Source organism: Chinchilla lanigera, unplaced genomic scaffold (assembly GCF_000276665.1).
Source record: "Chinchilla lanigera isolate Chin_1 unplaced genomic scaffold, ChiLan1.0 scaffold00003, whole genome shotgun sequence".
Taxonomy (NCBI): Eukaryota; Metazoa; Chordata; class Mammalia; order Rodentia; family Chinchillidae; genus Chinchilla; species Chinchilla lanigera.
In genome coordinates this window covers 13,062,613-13,088,193 of record NW_004955404.1, presented here as the reverse complement: position 1 = coordinate 13,088,193, position 25,581 = coordinate 13,062,613, and the positions used below count along the sequence as shown (strand labels likewise).

The following is a 25,581-nucleotide window of genomic DNA, read 5'->3' as shown; positions in this document are numbered from 1 at the left end:
GAACCTTATTAAAAATAAACAGAAGAGAGAGAAATGGAAGCACAGGCAAAACAGTGAAAGAGACTTGAACAGAAGTGGGGAATAATGTGAGCGGAGATTCTGTTTCCCAGGATAGCCCAGGAACTTGTGGTGAAGGCAGATGGGGCCTCGCATACTCAGGACCAGTGCTGGCTACAGGAAACCTCTTGGGAATCAGAACAGAGGGAGCCTTTTCCAGACAGATACGTTATTGACAGGGCACTTTTGGGCAGAGGAACTTGAAAGTGCCACTTCTGCTCACCTGGACAGCAGGAATGGAAACCATGCCCTCCAAGGAAGCAGGCTCAAGCCAGTACTAGCAGAGCGTTCAGCAGCACTTCCCGCCCTGATGACTGCTGGGGCCCTAGGGGCCCTCCATTCACTTCCGGGTTGGCAGCCGCTAGAGGCAGGAGGTAGTGAAATCTCTCCACGGTTCCCTGGGGCTGCAGAACAAAGATCTGAGGGCTGCCGCAGATGGATAAGGGGCCCGGGTGCCCTGTGCAGCCAGGTCTTTGATCTCTAAGGCATTTTCCTGCTCTCAGAATCTGTGCAGATGCACCCCAGGCACAATCCTGGTCATCCACACATTATTGCAGGGAAGAAAGAAGCCTGAAACTAGATTTCATTGATAAATATGTATAGAGAAACTCTTTTTCAATCACCTTGCATTGGGACATTTTACTTTTTACACAGAACGTTTATATATTTCCCCATGTAAATATAGGCAGACTATTATCAACATTTTACAGATAAAAAAGGTTGACCTCAGAAAAATTGACTCAGCAAGGATCGATAATGGAGAGCCTTGGCAGGACGAGAATGGAAGCGGATTCTTAGACTGGATACGTTCCTGGCACAGTAGGAAAGTTCCACATGAGAGTGTTGTCAACAGAAATATAATGGGAGCTACGTATATAATTCTGAACTTTCTAGTGTCAAAAAGAAGCAAGTGGTATTATTTTAATAATATGTAACCCAAACATTAAAACATTTTCAGTTCACCATGGGATAAATGAGACCATATTAATAACATATTATGACATTCCTTTTTTAAACTTTTTTATTTTAAAGAGAAAAAAAATCCAAAATTTTAAAACAAGATAATAGGGTAACAATGGTTAATACATTGTGTATTGTTCTCTTCAAATTAGTTACTCACAGTACAAGATAGGGGCATTTAATTGTCCAGATAATATTAGCACAAACCCTTCTTGTCAATGAGATAAGAGAAATTAGTAATATAACTATCTTCTTTTTTTTTTTTTTTGTCTTGTTGAGACAGGGTCTCACTATGCAGTTCAGGCTGGCCTTGAGCTCACTTTGTAGCCCAGGCTGAAACGATCCTCCTGCCTCAGCCTCCTGAGTGCTGGGATTACAGGCGTGTGCCCCCACACCCAGCAGTAATATAACTATCTTAATTATCTTGTATGACATTCTTTTTTTATACCAAATCAAATTCAGTGTGTATTTTACACTTAAAGTACATCTCCATTTGGATGCCAATTTTAACTGGAAATACTTGATCTATGTTTAGGTTTCATCAAATGTACAATTGAAAAAAGTAGACTGATAGATTCAAGATTTTAAATGTAGTTCTTCAGTTGTAGAGGTGCATGTAGCTGGTGGCACATGTAGCTTAGTGGCTCACGTATTGGACGGCACATCCTGACATATGGCCTTTCCTCCCAGGCACTTGCAGTCAGGTAGACCTGGTATTTAATTAGGTCTTTGTGTTAGTGTACATTAGCTGGTCCCTTGATAACAAATTAAAATGCGGTCTTTCCATCCTTGCCCACCACTGCTCATCTCCTGTGGAGGCCTCATGCTAAGCTAATTCAAGTCTGCTCTCCCCTCCAGTTCGCACGGCCTCTGGCCTATTCCCACTTGTCGCTGCAGCCTCAGGGAGGCAGTGCCTTTAATAACCAGCTGTATAATGTTAAGGCTAGGAAGAAGGGCAAGCTGAGAGAACGTCTTGGTGCAGGAGAGGTTCTAACAGCAGCGTGTTCATGTGCAGAATGATGCATGCGTCTTTCCTTCCAGAACGTCTTTGATTTACAGGTGACTTGGCCATCAGAAACCTTGGCTACCCCTGCTTTTAAAAGCAAGTGTATATTAAAGATTTATATGCAGAATCTAAAAAAGAAATCAACTCACAGAAGCAGAGAGTTGAATGGTGCTTGCCAGAGCTGGGGGGGAAATAAGGATTGCAATGTTAATCAATAGTATAAGATTTCAGTTGAACAGGAAGGATAAGTTCAGCAACGCACCGACTATAGTCACCAGCAAGGTGCTGTATTCTTGAAAATCACTGAGAGTAGATTTTAAGTGCTCACCTCCAACATATGAAAAGCACGTGGGTAGTGCATGTGTTGATGATCCGCAAATATACTTCTTTCAAAATATTGTGTTGTACTCGATAAATATACACTATTATTTGTTATTAAACAAATGACTTTTTCTAAAGGCAAGTTTATTTTGATAGAGTCTGACCATCTAAGTTCTGTTTGGGCTTTAGTATAACTAGAAATAAGAATCTGTTTCTCCAGCGGGGGAATGTCTTCTCATGGAAAGGTGTAAGCGAGAGCTTATCCTGGGCTGCACTGAAAGCACTGGGCCTGTGTGGCTTTTAGGGATAGCTGAGTCATTATTCATGTCATCCATGCATAAATGCATGTATTTTGCCTGTTTCTCTCCTACATGTGAAGTCCTAGGGAGACGCCACTGCCTTTGAGGACAGGCATGTTCTTCGTCTTTGTTGTCCTATTCAGGACTCAGGAAGGCTCTGTAACATTTTGCAAATATGACCTGTGTCAGGCCCATGATTTACAGTCCCCTTAGCATTAGCGTCCATCTGCACAGACACAGGAGGCCATGTTCCCCTGGCCCTTGCTTCCCCTGTCCTTTGTTCTCGACCGGGGGTGGAGGTGGTGAGGACACAGGTCCAGGCTGGCCTAGGAAACCTGACCCAGAGTAAATCTGGTTGTTAGACTTAGCTGCCTAAGCTCCCTGATTGAAGTTAGTTATGTCGATGCTGTGAACCGGCTCTGCCAAACAGACAAGCAGGAGCCTGCCTGGCTCCCTCAAATATTTTATAATTGGAGTTAGGTATGTGTCACAGCTTCCAGTGTTGCCAGCTCCCTTCCGTGCACATACATATTAACTCATGGAAACACTTTTATAAACAAGTAAAAGTGGTCGGGATCAAGCATCACCCACCAGCCCAGAGAGAAGACTTTCTAGATAAATGAGCCCTGATCAGATAAGCTGGAGAGACACCATTACTGCTCCTCCCCTACTGGCGAAGGAGCGAACATAGCAGTACTTCCGAGGACAGGAAAAGCGTATGCAAGGAAGCCTGTGTGGCTTGGTTTGCCCAGCCAACTAAACTTATTTGAGACAGTATAGGTCAATCACTCCGTGTGGCCTTTTGATACAAGCAGGAGAAATGTTAAAAAGAGATGTCTGAAAATGCTGCTGGTATCACATGGCATATTGTTTTATAATAAGCATTTTTTATAAGTAGATGCACCCTCTAACATAATGATAAAAAAGTATAGCATAGCAAATAAATGAAGTAACATAGTCATTTACTTATTATTATCAAGTACTAATGACATCATGTCATTACATGTGCTGTTCTTTTATATGACTGGCAGTGCAGTGGGTTTGTTTACATCACACAAACACAGTTACAATGGCTAAGATGTCACTAGGCAATAGGAATTTTTCAGCTTCATTATAATCTTACAGGACCACAAACATGTATCTGGTTTGTCAGTGACCAGCATGTCATTATTCAGCACAACTGTAATCTACCTCCAGTCTGCATTAAATTCTCAGCTGTCTATTTTTTAGGAGGATGAGACGACTAAGCAATTATATAAGGTAGCTTATATGGCATACACAGTTTCTGAAAATCATCAGCTTCTGGGCTGTAGTCTTTTATTCATACTTATCCTGTTAATGTTAAATTTTTAATGCTTGAATAATTTCATAACCTCTGGAAAAATTAAGAGACGTGAAATGTGCTGACATTAGAAATCTGAACTTACCACATTTTCATTGTATGCATGTTTTAATTACAAGATCCATATAAGTGAATATTTTTTAGAGTGTGTCTCAGTTAAAAACTAAACTGAACTCAACTAAGATGAACTTGCATTCATTCACTTAGTCATTCGTTAAATTGGTCAGTAACTTTCTGGAGGCCTAAAAGATGCCATGAACCAAAGCACTTGAGACACAGGAAACTATAAAAGTAGTTTTTACTCTAAAAGTTCTCACACAATAAGGGAAGGCTAACATTAAGCAAGTAACAGCAGGAGAGAAGGGATAGTAAGAAATCAGAGAATATTGAGATGCTCCTACCTGTCCAGCTCGAGGGTCAGATCTCTGAAAACTAGAAATAACATAAAGAACAGGCGCCGTCTTCATCCGAAATGACAATATCTTTGTTGCAGAGAAGACTCACATCCCAAATAATTGTTTATAGCGTTCCCAACAATAAAATCAATGACCTAAATGTGAAATTAATTGGGAGCCACAGTTGTAATACGCTGTTTTGCGATTAAGCACATTAGATTGGATTGTTGCAGAAGGCCTAATTATTGTGTCTGCCACACTCATCCGTCTGAGTCATTCCTAACTTTTGGACTACTGCCTAGATCACTCTGCAATACAGCTTTGGATGCGTATTCTATTTTTTAAATGCATAACTTTCCTGACTATATTCAAGGCTCTAAGCTGCACTTTTGCAAATTCTAGAAGAGAGCTTCATAGTTTGCTCAAGTCTCAATTTCACTGACTTTGGGAATAAGTTGATGTTCTATTGTGTTTTGCAGGTTCATGATTTAAAAGTGCCTGTGTGAAGTCACTTCCGCTGGAGACTGCAGACTGAGAGCTCTTTTCACATTCACGCCTCATTTTTCTGTCAAGTACACTTTACCCTGACCTTATGAGTGGATGAAGATACCTCAGTTGTCTGACTTTGCCAGTTGCTTAATTTCAGAATCTCAAAAGAACAAAGGAAGGAGATAGCCTACTAAAATATGAACATCTGAGAGGCTTCTTTTCCAGCAACATCCATAGCTGAGCATCAGAACTGAATATTCTCCAAAGGAGTGCCATGAGTTTAAAGTCACTTTATTAAAAAAGTTGTATCTGCAAAACAGTCAAGAGACTGGGACACGGAAAGCCAGAGATGACACTGAGCATGCTTTTATTGCGGCCTGCAGTCTTCAAGTGGGGCATATTGATCGATGAGTGACTGCCTGCCAATACATTCTCTCAGCACTCTGTCTCCTGGATTGGACTTCATTAAGCAACTTATCACTTACCTTCAGACTTACATGTGGGAGTTTTCACAACAGTAGTTTTGGAGTCATTGGAACTGGGATTGATTTCGTCCTTTAACAGAAACTAACAGTCCAAAGTACTTTCTCATCATGGCTTTGAACGTTGCTCCAGTCAGAGATACAAAATGGCTGACATTAGAAGTCTGCAGACAGTTCCAGAGAGGAACATGCTCACGCTCCGATGAGGAATGCAAATTTGCTCACCCCCCAAAAAGCTGTCAGGTTGAAAATGGCAGAGTAATTGCCTGCTTTGATTCCCTAAAGGTAAGTGAGTACATTTTACATGTCATTCCAAAACCACAAACACAATGCTTTTCTTTGCACTTTTATGGAAATTTAATAATCATTTTGAGATTCTACTTTCTTATTTGTGGTGACTACTGGAAGAGTTCTCCCTCAAGTTTGTCCATATGGGGCGTAGATAAATTTTTAACATATCTGTGTTTAAATTAAAAATACATAATGGTATATTTCTGGTCTGGCATGACATTCATGTACCCAAGAGTTTTAAATCAAAGTCAGTCTTGTGACAACTGAAGATAAATATTTTATTAACGTTTGATCTTCTGGAGGGTATATAAAGGTGAAGAAATTGAATGTGTCACTTTCATGTGCCAGTCACTGTGACTTATATCTTGAAGAATTTTCTATTCTTGTGGCTTTCTTTCTTTCTTGACCAAGGGCTTCCTAAAATCCTTGTTAATAGTGCTTTCATTCTCTTTTAAAATTTCTTCTGTAGCTGACAGAAATTATTAATATATACTCAATGCTCTATACCTGGGAACCTACCATCAGTAAGTTATATAAGAAAAGAAACTAATGTGGTTCAGATGGCCTCTTGATGAGCTCATGTCTGGTAGAGAAAACACGGTGCATCAGCAAATAAGTACAATGCAAGGAGAAAGATGATCACGCCTTACAGGAGGGACAGAGAGAACACTTCCGTGGGGATCTGTACAAGGCAGCTGGCTTCCACTTGGCCACTTCCAGAAATGGTTGTGGAAGGCGAGGCACCTGAGCTGTGTACTGAGTTAGATAGAGTTTGGGCTTGAAGAAATGGGAGAATTTAATGAATAATCTAGTTGATCGATGTGGAATGATTCAACTCAGGATGTCTGGGGTTTATTTAGCCCTAAAATTATGGTGCTGTGAGTTCCAGATTGTCTCAGGCAGTCCTAAGGGCATAGTGATACTGCTCTCAATAGATGCAAGTAAGCTGAGGAATCTTTCCATCTCTGCAGAACTTCAGTAAGCTTATTTCACAGTTTAAAATTTATTCATGCTCAAGATACATGACTTGAGAATTCATAGTGCTATAAGTTTACAAAATAGTGACCTTACTTGGCCTGTTCTTGGGTGTTGAAGGGACTGCTTGTGTCTTTCAGGAAGAATTCATCTGATATGGAATATTGTGTTTTAAAAGACTTATAAATCAAATTTTATAACTCTTATAAATAGAAGACTTCAATCTATATATCTATGTATTTTAAAGGGAAAATTTGAATATACTGACAGCAGAATAATATATTTATAGCCAAGAGAAGTTTTTTAGGGTAAAAATTTGGCAAGTTACACATTTTATCTACATTATGAACTATCTGTTTTATTTCCTTTTATCATAAAAGGTTTATTAGACTAGACTAAAATGAATTGAACAGATGGATAAATCAGAATCCACATAAACAGCAACAGTGCAAGTACTTTTGTAAATTTGTATTTATTTTAACTTTAGTCAGAAAAGTAAAGCCAGGATGATTTTGCCTTTACAATCACCACCAATGGAAACATTCACTATGAAAATCAGTGTAGATTTAAAATTGGATCATAAGAGCTTCAAGATATGGAGACAGGTCAGAGATGAGAAATTAATTTTCTAGGTCATCTGCAATTCCCTTATTTTATTAATCCAAGTGCTCTTGGCTTGGATATTTAATATTAAATATCACTATTTTTGTAAGTTTCTTAAAGCATTATAGTTCTTAAGTCTAATTAGAGAACCACCAGGAAATATTCCTGACCTACTAAGGCCATGTATTTCCCAAATATCAACTGGACAAAAACTCCCATGCATGAACGACCTTGCTCCTTATAATTCATTACATGATGAGGACTACCAAGGACCACACTTGTCTGAGGAGTCCAGCCTACAGGTCCAGGGTCATGAGCCATATTATATTCTGTGTAAAAAAAAGAAAAAAGTGATCCAAAGCCATAAGAATGTGCAGTGCTACCCAAGTAGAGGAGGCTTTAAAAGTCATTTTTGGAAGTATTCAGGAAAGCCATTTTCAAGTTGGAAGCATGGTTGTATATTGCCTCAAGTAATCAGTTCACTTCTACAGCTATAGAATTTCAGGTACTTAATTCAAATGTGATATGTGATATTATATGTTTTGAAGGTTGCTAAACTGAAAAGAATGTGAGAAGAACCCAAGGCACAAGAAGAAGTCAGGCCTAAGTCTAAACACCTGCTCAATCACCTTGAGACCTTGAGTGGGCTATTTATGCCTAATTAACTTTATTCCCTCCTCAGTAAAATGAGGACATGCAGCAGTGAAAATGACTAATGCATGCGGAGTCCCTAGCAGCTCCAGAAATTCATCGTCACATTTGCAAGCTTGTTTTTAGGATTAGAAGCCCTTACAACAGGAACGACAAGCTAGCAAGGCAATGAAAATAGTACCTAAAAGGAAAAATAGTGATCATGATCATTGGGAAACTATTTAACCTTACTTTACGTAATAGACTCTGAGCATCCCTAATCCAAAACTCTGAAATCTGTAGCACTCCAAAATCCAAAACTTTTTGATCACTAATGATACCACAAGTGGAGAATTCTGTACCTGACCTCATGTGGCAGTTGGCAGTCAAAACACAAGAAATTATTTAAAATGTTGTATAATTTTTCTTTCAGGCTATTTGTATCAGGTACCTATGAAGCATAAATGAATCTTGTGCTTAAATGTATGTCCCATTTCAAGGATATATCATTACTTATAGGAAAGTTTCCCAAAACATAAAAATATCCAAAAGCTGAAATGCTGCTGGTCCTGAGCATTCAGGCAGGGAATATTCATAAAACAGAAAAAGTAGAAAAAGACAGTGTTACTCAATGGAGCCAGCTTACAATAGAGGGAATGCGTCAGGTCTTAGGAGTCAGGCAGACTTTGATGAACCCTGGCTGGCATCAGAGAGCTATATAATTTGAGACAAGACACTTTATCTCTTTGACTTCAAGTTCCTCATATAAAATTGATATAACAATTCCTATTTCTTTTTTTATTTTAAAGAGAGTAGTAAATGAGAAACAAATAAACAAAAAATAGAACAGTAGCAGCATACCAGTATCATGAACACAAACAAATCAAAGCGAGAACATTCAAAGTGATACAAGATCTCAAGACAAAATAATACGAATCAACAGTGGTTGTTACATTACATATCACTGTCCTCAACTACATTGCTCAGATTAGCAGATGTAAGAATGAAAGATTGCTCAAACCATTAAAGAGAATAAGAAAATAATTCTTCGATAAAACCTTAGAGATAATACAGAGTTTCACTAGACAAGATGGTAGGAGTTCACCATTGTAATTCCACTGCATATTGTTACCTTCAAATCATTGCTCAGACCACCAGACACAAGCATGCAAAATCGATCAGAACATAAAAAATTGTAAGCATTAACTGTTCATTTCAATACACCATCAGACAGAACATAAAAAATTGTAAGCATTAACTGTTCATTTCAATATGCCATCAGACATCAGCAATACAGTTATCACAGCTATTCATATATATATTTACATTTTGCCTTCCTTCTTTCTTTTTTCTTCTTTCCCTCATCCCAGTCATTCCTTCCTTTGAGCAATTTCTTTCCCTTTCCTATCATCTATTGTACGTTTTGAGTTTTACCTAGTCTTTCAGGTTCCTACATCAAGGAGACAATATGATGTTTATAGATCTGGGTCCGATTTATTTCATTCATGAGTATGGTCTCTAGTTGCATCCATTTACCTACAAAAGCCTCGAGTTTATCTTTTTTAATAGCTGAGTAATAGTCCATTGTATAAAAATACATACTTCTTAAGGTTATTGCAAGGACTACCTGTCTGCATGTCCCATATACTTAACCCAGAGCTGAACATAATAGGGAGTAGAGATTCTGATTTCTTTCCCTTCATAATAAAGTATCACAGTACAGTCATTAATTGTGATAACTAATTTTAAAGATATGCCCATCTCTTCATATGTCCAACTCAGAATCAAATGCATGTGATTAATACCTCAGTCCTAAAAATTAGTCATGACATTAAAATAAATAAAGTTGGGGTAGATGCCATTTTTGTATTGGTATTGTGTTGTTCTTACAGGATGTTTTTTGAAACACCATGGAGTATGGGTTGATATAACTGTGAACAGGATCTGTGCTGGCCTGTGAATATAGGGACAACTCAATGTGAGCCTTTTTGCTTGTTGTTATAAGTATGAGTAAACATTCCATAAGTGCATAATAAAACATTTTGAATACCAGAAGGAAACTTGCTGAAGTCTTTGGAAAGAGACCTATACATATAAAAATATTCTTATAAAAGTAGTTTTAAAATATAGCAGTGTTCTTTTTTGTTAGTACACATAGGAGTACAAAATAAGGAGATCCACTGGCTATGTTGCTAAATGCATATATCACCTTTTTATTATTATCATCTCCATTAACCTGCTCTCCTTTCCCTCCCTGCTCTCCCGTTCCCTTCTCCATCTCTGAAAGTCTGTCTTTCTTTCCTGTTTCCTTAGTTTCCTGTCATCTTTCTTTCTTTCTTTTTAGATTCCTCATATAAAAGAAAACAATGGGACACCTAACTTTCTGAGACTGGCCTATTTTACATAACATGATGGTTTTCAGTTCCATCCATTTTCCCATGAGTGATGCGATTTCATTTGTCTTTATGGCTGAAAAATACTCCATTGTGTTTTTATGCCAAATTTTCCTTATCCATTCATCTGTTGACAGGCATTGGGCTGTTTCCACAGCTTAGCTATTGTGAGTTGTACCAGTAGAAACACAGGCATGTATATATCGCTATAGTCTATGTCTTTAATTCTTCGGTACAGCTGGGCCAATGGTATTTCTATTTTTAGGTGTTTATGCAACCTCCATATAGATTTCCATAGTGGTTATGCTAGTTTACATTCCCACCGACCCTGTAGGAAGGTTCCTTTCTTGCCATATTGTCTCCAGCATTCTTTTTTTTTTTTTTTTTTGTATTCTTGATGATAGCCATTCTGACTGGGGTGAGATGAAATCTCAATGTTGTTTTGATTTCCATCACCGCAATGGCTAGAGATTTTGAGCATGTTTATATAATTTTTGGCCATTTGTATTTCTTCTTCTAAGAAATGTCTATTCAGTTCACTTGCCCATTTATTGATTGAGTTATCTGGGGGCTTCTAGCTAATTTTTGACTTGTCTATGTATTCTAAATATTAATTCTCCATCAGAAGAGTAGCTACTGAAGATTTTTCTCCTATGCTGTAGGCTGCCTCTTCACTCCTTTGACTGTTTCCTTTGCTGTGCAGAAGCTCTTTAATTTGATATAATCTCATTTTCTGATTCTTGCTATTACTTTTTGTGCTGTTGGAGTCCTACCCAGGAAGTCTTTGCCTGTTCTGTGGCTTTGAGTGTCATGTTTTCTTCCAGCAGATTCAAAGTTTCTGGTCTCGCGTCTAGGCTTTTGATGCATTTAGAGTTGACCTTAGTGCAGGGTCAGAGATAGGGATCTAGTTTCAGTCTTCTCCATGTATCTAGTTTTCTCAGTAGTTTGATAAAGAAGCTGTCCTTTCTCCAGTGTGTATGTTTGGCCCTTTACATAAATCTGCTGGCTGAATATGCAGAAGTCATTTTCTGTGTCTCCTGCTATTCCACTTATCTGCATGTCTGTTTTTGTGCTGGTACCATGTTGTTTTTGTTACTGTGGTTTTTTGGACAATTTATATTGTGATGCCCCCAGCATTGGTCTTTGTACTCAGGATTGCTTTGGCTATTCTGGGTCTTTTTTGCTTCTATATGAATGTTAGAATTGTTTTTTCTAGTTCTGTGAAGAATGGTGTTGTTATTTTAACAGTTTGTGTTGAAACTGTAGATGGCTTTCGTAATGTAGCCATGTTAACAGTGTTAATTCTGTCAACCCAGGAGCAAGAAAGATCTTTCCACTTTCTAGCATCTTCTTTAGTTTCTTTTTTCAGTGTTCTGTAATTTTTGTTATACAGGTCTTTCACTTTCTTAGTTAGGTTGATCCCTGGGTATTTTTTGGAAGCTATCTTGAACGAAATTGTTTTTCTGATTCCTTTCTTGGTTAGGGTTCATTACTGGTGAATAGGAATGCTATTAGTCTTTGTGTGTTGACTTTGTATCCTCCCGGTTTGTAGCAGTTCTTACAGTGACACTTGTATATTACTCACAAATGTTACCTTGTTGCAATTTATGGGAAGCACATGCAAAGAGCTGATTTTGTTTTGAAAGTTTCAGTATGCTGATGAACTATAGACACCACTTAAATACATTCCAGAACACAAATTAGGTTAACTTGACAAAATGCAAATTGTTTCTTGAGCAATGAACTCACCTGCAGCCAAAGTCTTGAAGTTTTCACCACATCCCCAGTACCTCCACGATCCATAAGACATTTTCCCTCTCAGTTAAAATCTTTGAGATTTTTTCATATTCTTCTTCTTATAATGGATAGGAATTGAGCTGGACTAGATTGCAAATTGAAATATTTGGAAAGAAATATATGAATTAACTTTAATGTTTACTGAGATTAAAGGTTTGTTATTCGCTATTTTTATTTTGTGTTTATTCACTTACACATTTGAATTCAAACTCAGCTTCAGAAAAGGAAACAATTTTCAATCATACTGCTAATTTTGGTTGAAACTGTTCAATATTTGAAGAAACTGTGTGGACAATTTTTAGACATTTAGATGTAACTTTTCTTAATAAAAATTAACTCAAAGAAAGACAGTGGGATTCATTTCAGATCTGCATCAAATGATGTCACTTCTCTGTTGCAGACTTTCCAGTAGCTTCTGGTCTAGTGCAGACCAACGTTACAGAGATGGGAAGGTACTAGGAGATAGATCTGCTTCCTACTCCAACCATGAAACTTCATTTCTACCTGTTTCTTCTCTAGTCCACTCCAGCCCTGTGTCTCTGTTGTCCCTTCCATAGGCTTCATCTCTGGACCTTGGAGCTCGCTCTTTGCTCGGCCTGGTCTGTCTCAGTTATATAAACAGTGAGCTCCTTCATTTCCCTCAGGCTTCTGATAAAAAAAAAAACTGATTGGTGAAGCCTTTCAGCCAACCTTAACACCAAGACTGATTAACACCATTGCTGGAACACCACTCCCTTCTTGAAACTCCACCTTCCTCTTCTCCCCAATGCTTACCAACACCTGATATTCTAGATAATTATTTGTATGTTGGCTTTGGTTTATTGCTTTTTATCTGCCTCCTTCCTCTATTCTGCTAGAATATAAGCTGTACATGGATAGAGTTCATGTCTGTGGGACCACTGGTATCCCCAGAGCCTAGAATAGTGTCTCACACATAATAGGTGCTCAATAAATATTTGTTCAGTGGTAGAGCATATTCATGAGGCAGGTAGTCAAGCCTCTTACACATGGTTGCAGAATATGACTGTACAGGAGGGCACTGTACTCCAAGGGTGACTTCTCATTGTGGTGCCCTGTTGTGATCAACACACCCCTGGAGTTGAATGGTACACAACCTGTGCAGCCATGTGTTTGGCCCTGTTGCCAGTATCTCAGTAGATTTCAAATCAGGAAGCTCTGTGCAGGAATTTCAACACATAGGCATGATGCTGGGGGTATAAAGCAATGTTGAAAACTTGACAAGTAAATCATTTGATTTTCCTCTCAGAGTAATTCAAGCTGCATGTGATATGGAAAGTATTTTTTCCTACTCTCTCATTCTTTCTAAATTTCAAACTTTTAAAAAGAGAAAATCTGGTTCATTTACCTTTGATGGAAAATAAAATTTGGTCTTAGTACATAGGGATGACAATTTCACAATTAAAAGTGATACATAGGAGGTCATTCTGGAAAGTTCCTAAAAACATGTGCTTGAATTGCTACTGGGCTCTTAAGTAGAGGCTAGTGATTTGCAGAAATTCCTCATGTGTTTTCTAAATTACACACCCAGTTTTGGCCTGATTTACAAATATAATCTCAGACAAATCATTCATTGCCAGTGATAATCATTTCAGCCCTGTGGAACCTACTGTATGCAAGGTACTTTTTGTACATTGTCTAGTCCTCAGGTAGATGTTATTAACCCAACCTCAGTTAGATGAATATAGACTCAAAAATTTTTAAAACTCACTTGTAAGTGGTGGAAGAAGAACCTGGCCCCATGTCTGTGTGGCCCCAAAGCACTATCACTTTCCTTCTCCTGACTCCTCTTGCAGAGTAAGTCATGGATATAATTAATTGTAAAATGCCTCGTAGCTTAATAATACTCATGTTTGATAAGTTTAGCGTATTGAAGTGCAAACAAAACTTCTAAAATAGAAACCCCCAGGAATAAACCTATTTAAGAACTAGAAACATAAATATTTTAAAAAGAAAGAAACTGCAGGAGGAAGCAAGGCATATGTGATATTTATTTTTGTTTGTATCTGTATACAGATATACCATTGCCTACTAGATCTATGTAATAAAAATGGTTTTGTTACTGTTCATTGGGGCATATGTGTGTGCGTGCATACGTCCACACGATTCTAAAATGTTTCCACCAGGTTTTAATGTCACGGGATCCAGCACTAATCCATGCTCGAAGGATTCTTGGAGCCACCAATAGTGCATCTTGCATAACAGGTTCGTTTCTCTCACATCCAGCTTTCACCCTCCTGTGCAAATCAGTCACTTCGCTGTGTACTCACCCGCAGCACTTCCCAGACCTCCATATCTGTTTACTCCTGAAATTCAGTGTTCTGTATAAGCCTATGAGCTTCCAAAAGATAGGCCCTAGCATGGCATCTGTCCACCATATAGCAGAAATGCATCAATAAACATTGAAAGACTGCATAAATTAATGAAAGAGTCTGTGTAACTTTTCAACAGGACTTTTGACGATCACTATCAAGCTCTCAATCTAAAATGTCTAAGCGACATTCAGCCTTGTAACATCTCTGTTTCACGGTGTAGGCTTGGTCATCGCTAAGGACTCCTGTCTCCATGGTGTTCTCGGAGTTCGTTTGCCTCCCCCCTACTTCTTTTCCATTTTTCCTCTACTGCCTCTACTTCCTCACTGTGCTCCTGAACTGTGGCTATTCTCCAAGACTCTGGAGTGGTCTTTCCTTTTTCACATTCAGTCGTCAGCACCGGAAGCCTAGTTTTCTTTTATGGATTCAACTCCACCTCCATGCTGAGGAGCTCGAAATCTGGCATTTGCCCTTTCCTGGCACCTCCATGGCTCCAGCTGCCTACTAAACATCCCCATCTGTGTGGCGCATGGCACCTCCAATCCCACGGGTCTAAATCCAAGCTCTTCGTGCTGCTCTCACCTTAAGCCGTTGCTCTGGACGCCTCAGTGCCTAGCTCCTGGGCATAAAACTGGACCACCAGGCCCTGAACCTTTGGCTTTTTCATCATTGTTGTTTTCTTGTTCTGTTATAGGGCAGTGTGACTTCTGCAAGAATTAAGTCTAATATCCCAAACTAGAAAAGTGCCCATAGTTAACAGACTATTTCAAATGATATCAGGATCTCAGGGTTTCCTGTTTGCCTCTAAAAACTATATACAGGTTGCAAATTAGGAAACCTTCATCTAAGAAGAATTCAGAAACTGTAACGTATAGGAAAAGGATCCTTAAAGAAGCCTTTTGGTTATTTCACAAATTTGCCTAGAGCTAAGATTAGTGCCAGATTCCTACTACTACTTCAAGGTACTCTGCACTAAAGAAGGAGAAACACATAGCTCTCAGGACGAGAGGACCATTGAGCCTTATGGAAGAGCAGGTGGAATTAGTGTTTTCTGGTACTGGTAATTAAACTCAAGACTCATGCTTGCCAGGCAGGTGCTGTGCCACTGAGCTATATCCCCAGCTTTGATGTCTTCAGTGAGCAAAAAAATGAGGAGTCTCAGGGCATCAGACTTCAGCCTAAATGTCCCCCTGAGGGCCAGCACACAGCACAGTAGATGATGCACTTTCCTGGGGACTCAGTCTCACCCCATTTAAAATTCAGAGTCAGACAAGATAATATCTGTATTAGTTTCCCAGGACTGTCCGAAACGTATTGTCTCATAGTTCTGGAGGCTAGTCATTCAGACTCAGGGTATTTGCAGGGACCTTCTATGCCTTTCCCAGCTTCTGGGAATCCCACATACTCCTTAGGTGGTGACACACTGCTCTCAGTTCTCTGTGTCTTGACGTTTGTATCTGTGGCATGGTCATCTTCCTGTGTTGAATCCTGTTTTGAGTCACTTTTCTCCTTCTTGTTAGAATACCAGTTCCATTAGGTAGGGGCCCGCCTTTCTCCACTGCGGCCTCACCTTCATTAATTACATCTGCACTGACGCTGTTGCCAAACAAAGTCACAGCGTCAGGAACTGGAAGTTAGCACTGCAGTGTATATTTTGGGTCTACACAACTCAAGACAATAATATATAAGTCTGAGACACTTCAGAAATCAAACCCTGTGCTCTAATTTAAGTTGAAGGATTGGAGTTGACAAGAGAGACAAATCAAAAAGACCTCCACTGAGTATTTGGTACTAAGTAAAAGAAGGAATGGTGATACTGGATGTTTCTGATGACAGCCTGCTGGGGTGTCTTAGTTATTTTTCTCTCACTGCTGAGACAAAATACCTGACACTCAAAGTTAAAGGGGAAAAGGTTTATTTAGCTCAGTCTGTAGATGTTTCAGTGTATAATTGGCTGGCTCCAAGGCAGGGTATCTTGGCCAAAGGTGGCAAAATCAGCAAGGGAGAAAGATAAGACTCTTTCTGTCCCTTATATTGTATGCAGGCTACCTATGCTAGGGCAGGTGTAGCACTCACACCATTAGCCTTAGCCAGAACTATGCCAAACCAGTCAGTGGACTGGTTTACTAATCAACCAGTAACTAATTAAGGATTAACACCCTTAATCCCAGTATCACATACTGTAGATTTAGCCACCTCTGAAAAGCCCGCCCTATCTAAGACTGCATGTAACTTTGAGGGGACATCTAAACACAAACCATAACATGGGGCTAAAACTTGTTAGACTAGGTAAAAATAATACATGGGGAAGAATGACAAAAGTTAGCTTTACCTAAAAATGAATGTAGCACAACATCAATTTTCATTTTAATTATATTTTACATAATTACATTTGTTTATTACTTACTTTACCTTGGGCAATGAGGCTAACTTTTATCAGTCTGTATACTAGTTCTAGGAAACCATTTCTCATTAAGGATTAAGGAGAAAAAAATGTTTATCATATAAAACAATTTACTTAATGTTTTAACAAGGGAAATAGCATTTTGCCCATCTATTTTGCTTTCATTGAAACTTATTTTTATTTTTAGATTTCAAAAAAATGCAATGAAATAACAGAAAGCAAAGATTTCAAATAAAAGCCCTAACCTGAGAATCTTCACCCAAGCTATGGTTTTGTTGCATTATAATCTATGTAGGATTTCCCCTTTCTGGGCTTGAGGTGCCTTACTAATAAATACAGTCGGTCCTTTATACCTTAGGGCTCTGCATCAAAGATTCAACCAACTGCAGAGTGAAAATATTGAAAAAATGTTACTTCTGTACCTAACATGTAAAGTGCATTTTCCCTTGTCATTCCCTAAATATATGGCGTAATACCAGTGTTCTTTACATTGTATTAGTCATTATAAGTAATCTAGGGATGATTTAAAGTGTATAAGAGGATGTGCATAAGTTTTATGCAAATACTATACCACTATGTGCAAGAAACTTGAGAATCTAAAGGCATTCATATCCAAAGAGGTCTTGGGAAAAGTTACCCATTGACACAGAGGGATTAGTGTGTTCATTTATTTATTCAGTTCTTGTTTAACTGAACTAGAGCATGTAGTAGTTACCTTTTCATTGCTGGGGCAAAATGTTTGACACACATAACTTCAAGGAAAAAAGACTAGTTTTGGCTTATGATTTCAGAGGTGTCAGTCCATGGTCAGCTGACTCCAAGGCAGGAACATCATGGCAGAAGAACTAGGCAGAGGAAATGTACTCAACTTGGACAGCCAGGAAGCAAAAAGAATGCAAGAGAGCCAGAGCAAGAAGAAAAGATGAAGGACAAGAACACACCCTGTAATCACACTACTAGTAACTCACCTCCTCCAAACAAGCCCCACCTTCTATTCGGCTATGAGCACATTAGTGCTTTAATCCATTGAAGTAGATGATCTAATCATGATCTAATCACCTCCCAAAGCCCGACCTCTGAACACATGGGCCTTTGAGGAGACATTTCTGATCCAAACCATACCAAAGTACACACTGAAAAGGAACCAGTGACTCAGGTTTCAGTGTTAGGGAGACTCAGGGATTTCTAGAAACTGCAGAAAGTTAACTGAAAAGCACATAACCCATCTAAAGATGGGAGCTGTCATCAGGAAACAAACAGGTATTGCTGCCTTGTGATAATCCAGCTGATTTTTAAAAAGAACCAGAGGTCTGAACTTCTGTGTGAGGCTTCCCCATTTCTGAATCTTGCCAATCCTTTAAAATATTTTCAAACCTTGAGATCCAGACAAAACACATTCACAGGCTGCATTCCAGCCTGCAGATCACCACATTTAACCTATAAAATGAACAAATATTGATCACATAACACTGCCAAACACCATAATTATAATAGTGTCACTGCTTCTTCCATCGATAGACTTCATTGAGGGCAAAATTAATTCATAAACTGCCTGAAATATCTTTGAAAGACTTTATTCACACTGAGTTGGTGGTTCTCTCGCATGCAGTTTTCCTCTTTCCCCCCTGGTTGCTCCTTGTATGTCTTATCCTTCTCCTGATTTCCATATGCTGGAGTTTCCCTGGACACAATCCCTGAAACTCTTCTCTACATTTCTTCACATCCATGGTGGACACTTATTGTTCCCTGAGCTTATTCTTGCCTTCAAGCTTTTGGATGTGCTGGCCCATCCACCAGAAAACTGGACCTCCTAGAAGACCTCATCTGATACACTGACTATAAACCTTTTCTGCCTGTTGAGTATTCCTTCATTTCTGTCTCCAACCCTGATTTCTCCCCATGTATCCCATTGCTTCCTTGGGTATGAAAGTGACATTTCAAATTCAGTCCATTCACTAACTTCCTAATTCATCTTTCTCCCTTCTGTCCTCAGTTATCTCCTTTTTCATGGATGGCACCATTCAGTTTTGGTTGATCAGATCACACCTTGCAGCCTGGCTTGACTGTTCTTTTACCATTACTGCTATATCCACTCCATTGCAAGTCCTCCTCTGACTTCATGCACATCTGAAACTGGAACAATTTCCATCAGTTCTACCATAATCGCAGTGGTGGCTCACGGGTCTCTTACATGGTCCCAGGAGCTCTCTCTTGTCCAATACCTACCCCAGCAGACCCTCACAAAGCAGAAGTCACAGCAGCCACTCGCTTGTTCAAAACCTTCTAATAGCTTTCCATTTCATGCATGAAATCCAAAAGCCCCAAGGCCGTATATGATTAGGCCCTGTAGACTGGCTATTCTTTCCCAATCACTCTGCTCAATCTCATGGACCAGTTCACTCTGCAGGTCCTCTGCTCTGGCTTTTCCCTTCTCCTGGGTTGCTCTTTCTCCAGCTGGAAGCAAGTCTTAGTTCTTCATTTTAGTCTGGTCTTTATTAAATATCACATACCTACCCCAGAATTTATGCTTAAATGGTGTTATCTACCTATGTGTGTGTCCATTATCTGTCTCCACCACTAAGATGTAATATGTGAATAAATATAGTCTTTAATCCTAAAATTTAGATAAGACTGTTCCAATAAAATTCATATCACAAGCCAGGCATGGTGGTGCACCCACTCAGGAGGCTGAGGCAGGAGGATCATTATGAGTTCCAGACCAGCCTGGGCTATGAAGTGAGGTCAAAGCCAGCCTGAACTGCACAGCAAGACCCTATCTCAAAAAGACAAGAGTAAAATTCATATCACTCTTCTGGCTACCTACCATTCAGTTTCTTCCATTAATTTACAGACAGAAAAGTATCAGTGTTAAAGGCTTTGTACAAATAAGGCTCTCTAGATTAGAACTCCAAAGGTGTTTGTGGGTTGTGTTCACATTTTTAGCGTCCTAACAGGAAGGTCAGCTGGAGTCTTGCCACGGTCAGCTAAAAGCTATTAAAAGTCATGGAGTGGTTTGTTGGGCCCCCATGGGCAACTCTATAGCTCCCAAAAGCCTTTAGTTTTAAACTGATATTGACATTTAATAAAGTTTTCATTAATCTGTTATAAAATAAGGGCACTGAAATATGTTTTTCCCATGAAGATAAATTAATTCAAAGTTATTTTTATTCTGAGATTATTTCCTTTTTATTTTTTAATCATCAAAATACTCCTTTCATTTAAAAAATTATTATTTTAGATAAGCTTTATAGTTGTTTTTCCTTAATGCCCTTGCTTGGCAGAAGAAAAAGTGGGTGGCTGTGTGTCAATTTCCTACTCTTCCTATTAAACATTAGTACTCCATAAAATTTAACTGCAGATTGATTTAAAGGATCTACCCTTCTATACCACTTCGACTGAAATCTATACCTTCAGCCTCTCCTTTGCATCATAACAAAGTTACTGTAAATCTACATGTTAACTGGGGAGGGACACTCTCAGAGTTCCTCAAGCCTTGTTTTGCTAGCAAATGGGGACATTCTGATCCATCAAATAAGCTGTTTTCCATTTGAAAGTGGGGGAGGGGAAATCTCCTTTGACGACCTTGAGACCCAGAATGCATTTGTTTCTGTGAACCCAAGCAAGTCCTCAAGAAGCCCAGGACAGGTGTCAGACAAGGCCAAGGTCTACACCATGGCAGAGGGCACAACACTGGGGCTGCAGAGACCAAGGTTGCTTGGCAGGGGCTGCACCAACAATAAGCGTCACCTATTTCACAATTTCCCCATGAACTGACCCCACTAACCCTAAATAGCATATTCTTTCCACTTGGTTTGATTCAATTTCTTAAAGCTCAAAGATTATAGTCCAGTGTGTATTACTCCTTCTCAGCCCTATCATGACCAAGAATAAAGCTGATACTCTCAGGACAAGTCCTCCCACTGAGTGCTGACCTTTGGGACTCAAGGAGTGAGTAGAGGTTGACATATTTATCTGCAGTCACATTTACCTAAGCCATCCTGCCCCACTAAACTGGTGTTTTAGGGATATGACCGATGGTTCCACTTTCTTGATTGAGGTCATATTCCCACACTGAATATCAAGCCCTGTCGAGAATGAAATATTTCCAGAGGAAGGAGAAAAAGAAAATGACTCTAAGCCCATAATCTAATTAAAGCAAAACAAAATAACTAGGTTCAACTTTAGACCTGTTTATATTTCACTTAAATTATTATCACCTAACCAGAGCACTTCTTATTCCTAAAAAATATGGTGTCTAATTTTTGACTGAATAAGCAATGCCTCTGCTAAGGTACATTAGTAATCAGTCTTAATATAGAAGCTGAAAATTCTACTTGTTGAAAAGTAGAATACAGTACATGTAGGCTTTTTAAAATGTCCATCCTGTTCGCTTCTCAAATTTCAGGCAAAGGAATATTTCAAGTGCTCCTAGCCCTTATAAAAATCATTAATGACACCAAAGAGATCATTTCCACACCTGCCATGAAACTAAGCCGTGACCCAGATGCTCAGAATCTAAAATTAATCCATAGCAGTGCTCATTTCAGACGGTTAATTCACCAGCTTCTCTTCCATTCCCATCAGGCACCCAGCCATTAAGAGGAGCTGCGATGTGCGGAAAATACTGGGATAAGATACTTATTTTTCTTTAATACATTTGTGTATTTACAAGGAATTGCAGAAAGGAAACAAGCAAGGTATTCCAGTAGAAAGCAATACCTGTGTGATCTGGGAGGAGTTTGTACAGAAAGGTGGGTGGGAAGCCTCCTCTCAGCAGTTACTTTCAGAGCCAAGATGTAAAGGAGGAGACAGGCCTGAGAGGGGAGACGGCCTCCTAGGCAAGAGAAAACAAAGTGCTCAGGCTGGAAAGGGAAGTCTGCCAATTCCTGGAAACAAGAGGACCGACACAGTGAATAAGAGGAGCTGTGTAGGAGTTTGCATTGTATCCGCAGCGGGAAGATTTCAGCAAAGGGGCAGCAGGCCCTGATTGTCTTGTGGGAGGGTCAATTACCTGGAGGAGGTGTGAAGCCTTCGCATCTTCCTCGTTCCTGGCAGGAGCTCCTAACTGAGGTGGTGATGGCAGAGACAGGAAGAAGTGTGTGGATTTGAAATGTACTTTAGGGATCGAATTATTAGAAAAGATGCACCATGACAAGTTATTGAAAGGATCAATTGCTGTCCATCCTGTTCCCATTTGTTATTTACCTCCTTCGTGTCAGGTACAGACGTAAAGAAAGGACTATACTTCCACATCTCTCCTGTGTCTCTCTGACTCTGTCTATCACCTTTTGAAGGGGGGGATACCTGGAATCAAACTCAGGACCTTGAGCTTGCTAGGCAGGTGCTTGTGCCACCGAGCTATATGGCCGGCCCCTGTCTCTCTTCTTCTTGTGCTACTGGGAATGGAACCCAGGCCCTCTCTTGGATTCTACGCAAGGACTTGACCACTGAGTTACACCCCAGCCCTGATCACTTTATTCTTAATGTCCTCAAAGACTCTTCTCTGCGGTGGTTCTGGGGCTGAGTATAGATCAGAGCTCCAACAACTTGGTTTATTTTCTGTGCAGACCTAAATAGTATTAAAATCTTTCTCAATGTACCTGATATAATGGAAGCCCCTTTGAGTTTTGGTTTTTATTTGGGAACCTTATTTGGGTCCTTATTTCGGAACAGATATCTGCCCAGAATGTCTAACATCTCCATGGGAAGGACAAGGACCTTCACGACAAGTAGTTGCATTTCTTTTCTATTTTTCACAGATTTCTTTTACTGTTTCACTTTATTTTTTATTTTCCATTAAATTCATATTAACTTACATTTTCTTAAAAAATTATTTGTTTGCCTGGGGTTTTCAACTTTCTCACTCATAATTTATTTTATTCTGTTATGAGTCAGTCTTCTCTGTAAATATTATTAAGTAGATATTATTTTATAATTCACTTGCTTTCCTTTTACTTTTCAAATTAGATTTACCTGAAATGTACCTATTTTATTTAAAGAACCCATATTTACTCTCAGCTACCAATCTACAAAAGATATTTATTGTTACGATTCTTTTATCTTTTTACTTTGATGTGTATTGTTTTTTCGCCATCTTTCCTTGCTTTCTTTTCTCCCTAAATTCTGAGTAGAATATTTAGTTGTTTTCTCATAATTCTTTTTAAGTCATATCTCCTGTATAAAAGTGTCAGCTCTATCTCCTAAGTTTTGTTAAATAATATTCTCACATTTGCTATAGTTTAGTTTACTTAGTCATTATTTCTGCAACTATTTCTAAAATATTCAGGTAATTTTTTTTGCCTTTGAAGTTTCCCTGTTAGCTTCTAGTAATATTTGCTTACTTAGATAACAAGATTGTGCAATTTTTACTTTAGAGATGCACAGAAGTATTGTTTTAGTCCAGATTACTATCAAAGTTTGTAGCAGGTACATGACAGCTGAGATGTATTTCCTGTTCTTAAGGCAGAAGATTATACCAATGTGTGGATGTTTTTTCAAACTATGTAATTCTAGAGATTTATGTCTGTAATTATTTATTTTTGTCTCCTGGGCCTGCCAGAGTTAGAGTATTACAAGAAGTTTAATCTACTTATGTGTCTCCTTGCAATTCTAACAACTTTGGCTTCCATAGAATGCTACAGTGTCATCCTGTGCTTAGTGATTACTGGCTCTCTTGGTATTTCAGAGATTCTACCTTGTATCAACATACACTTAAGCCTTTAGCTGCTTTGTTCCTTAGCATAAGCATACCATTGCTGCTTTTCTCGTCATCATACTTCATATATATGTATGTGTATGCATGTACGTACGTCTCTATGAAAGTATCTAAGGAACCTCTGGGTCCTTATTTGGGAACTTTTAACAGGGCTCTGCAGTCTAGATCATCATCTTCACTGTGAACAAATTGCACCCAAAGTGATAGAGTTCATTCACCTCTGATGTTCTGAGAAAGCTAGAAACATAGATGAATTAACCTAATGGCCATATCAATATAGTGTTGTCTTGGGGATTGTTTCTAGCATCTCCAAAGATCAGATTTGCAGAAAGAGGGCAACCAGACTCTATCATTTTTATTGGGTAGGTCACAAACATAATGCGAAAGAAACATCCTGCAGGAAACACTTCTTAAATTCCCCTAACTTTAAACATTCCCAGCTAGGTTCCTGTGTCTGTCTCTTCTTTCTCTTTTTTCTCCTATATCCTCCAAATGCTCCATCAGTCAATCAATGAATCTATTCAGAATTCTGCCATATTCCTCAGGATGGACATGGACATTTAGCACACAGTTTTTTTATGGATATTATAAATGATCTGAGGAGACACAGAGTCATGTAAAATTGGCAATTAAACACTAAATTATTTGGTACTAATTACTAGTCTAGAGGTTTTTTTAAAGAAAAGAGATAGAGGTGTTAACTGCAATAGGCAACCAAAAAGTATAACGACAGAGAGCTTTCTGGGCTAAGAAGAATTTAACTAAGAAGAAAGACTGACCTTCATGATGTATGTCCCGTGCTAATAACCCCCAAGTGTGATTCCTTTGGGGACTCCCGGAAGTGCCTGTCTAGCAGTTCTGGGGATAAATCCCAGGAATATGTATCTTTAGAACTGCTCCAGTGATTCAGATTAACAGCCAAATTTAGAAAATATTAAATGATCTCATCACATTATGTGAAATTGGCCTTATGCTATTGTTCTGTATAAATCTATTGTATATCCATAAAGGTCTTACTGGAACTTTGTGTTTGTCTTATAAGGTTCAAATAAGGCACAAAACTATGTTAATCCATAGGTAGCATTTTTCCAAATCAGGATTAAAAAAAAAATCAAGGACCTGGACTCCCTTTGACTTCTTATTCCTGTGTCAATTTCAATTGCAGTGTCCCGCAAGACAACAGTCTGTAAGATGTTAACTGTACCTATAAACTAAACAACAACGACTGCAGTTTTTGCCAGTTTTATTATTATTGCAATTTTCTGGTATCATGCCTTGGGAGGGGAGAGAAATCAGCATGTAAAAAAAGTAGGAATGATATGGTTATGTTTACTCTGGAGAAAGAAAGATTCAAGGAAACAGGATAATCATCTCCAAACATTCAGAGTTGGCGTGTTAAAGAGGAAGTGCGCTTTTTCTGTGTAAAGAACAGGGCCAGTATACGAAGTCTATAGGAAAACAGCTTTGTCCAATATACAGAAGAAGTACACAACCATACCTTAAGAAATAAAAGTCCCCATTTCACAAAAATGTGCAAAGAAATGCAAGCCTGCACTGATCTTTGGATTGTGTCTTTTTTTGGTTCTTTTTATACCAGAGAAACTAAGAGACAGTCCCCACCCAGAATTACTTGCTAAACCTGCCAATCCTATGTTAGCAATAAAAGTTTTCCCTGGTGTCTGTGTTGACATACGTGCTTGCCTAGCAACCAATAAATATCTGTAATACCTCGGAAAATCATATCTCTGAGTCTGAGTTGATTGTGTAGTTCTTAACACTACACTTGGTCCATTTCATTTATGACAGGGATTGCCATTATAGCTTGTTACATATCCAAGGGGTGGTGATCTGCAATTCTCAGTGCTCTAATCTTCCTTGAACACTTGTCAGCTCCCCGGCTTAGCTATGATACACACAAAAACAGAGGTTTAACCCTGCAGATGTCAGGAGGAGATGGTGAGAACAGAATTGCAGCGTAAGGATCTGCAAAACTGTGAAATACAGTTACATCTAACAGTTCTTAGAGCAGCGGCACAAATTTAATCATGAACTTTTCAACTTTGGAATTCTATGAATTTTTAATATGTGACTA

The 25,581-nt window shown here is 38.9% G+C and overlaps 1 protein-coding gene across 6 annotated transcripts in view; it reads left to right on the top strand.

Moving 5' to 3' along the window:
• The window catches only part of Mbnl2 (muscleblind-like splicing regulator 2), a 152,569-nt gene that overhangs the window by 44,046 nt on the left and 82,942 nt on the right, over positions 1-25,581 (top strand). For all 6 annotated transcript variants that reach the window (XM_005374087.2, XM_005374092.2, XM_005374085.2 and 3 more), the window contains exon 2: positions 4,860-5,636. In XM_005374087.2, coding sequence (XP_005374144.1) covers positions 5,463-5,636 — 174 coding nt within the window. In that variant the 5' untranslated portion in view covers positions 4,860-5,462. The remainder of the gene's footprint in view (positions 1-4,859; positions 5,637-25,581) is intronic.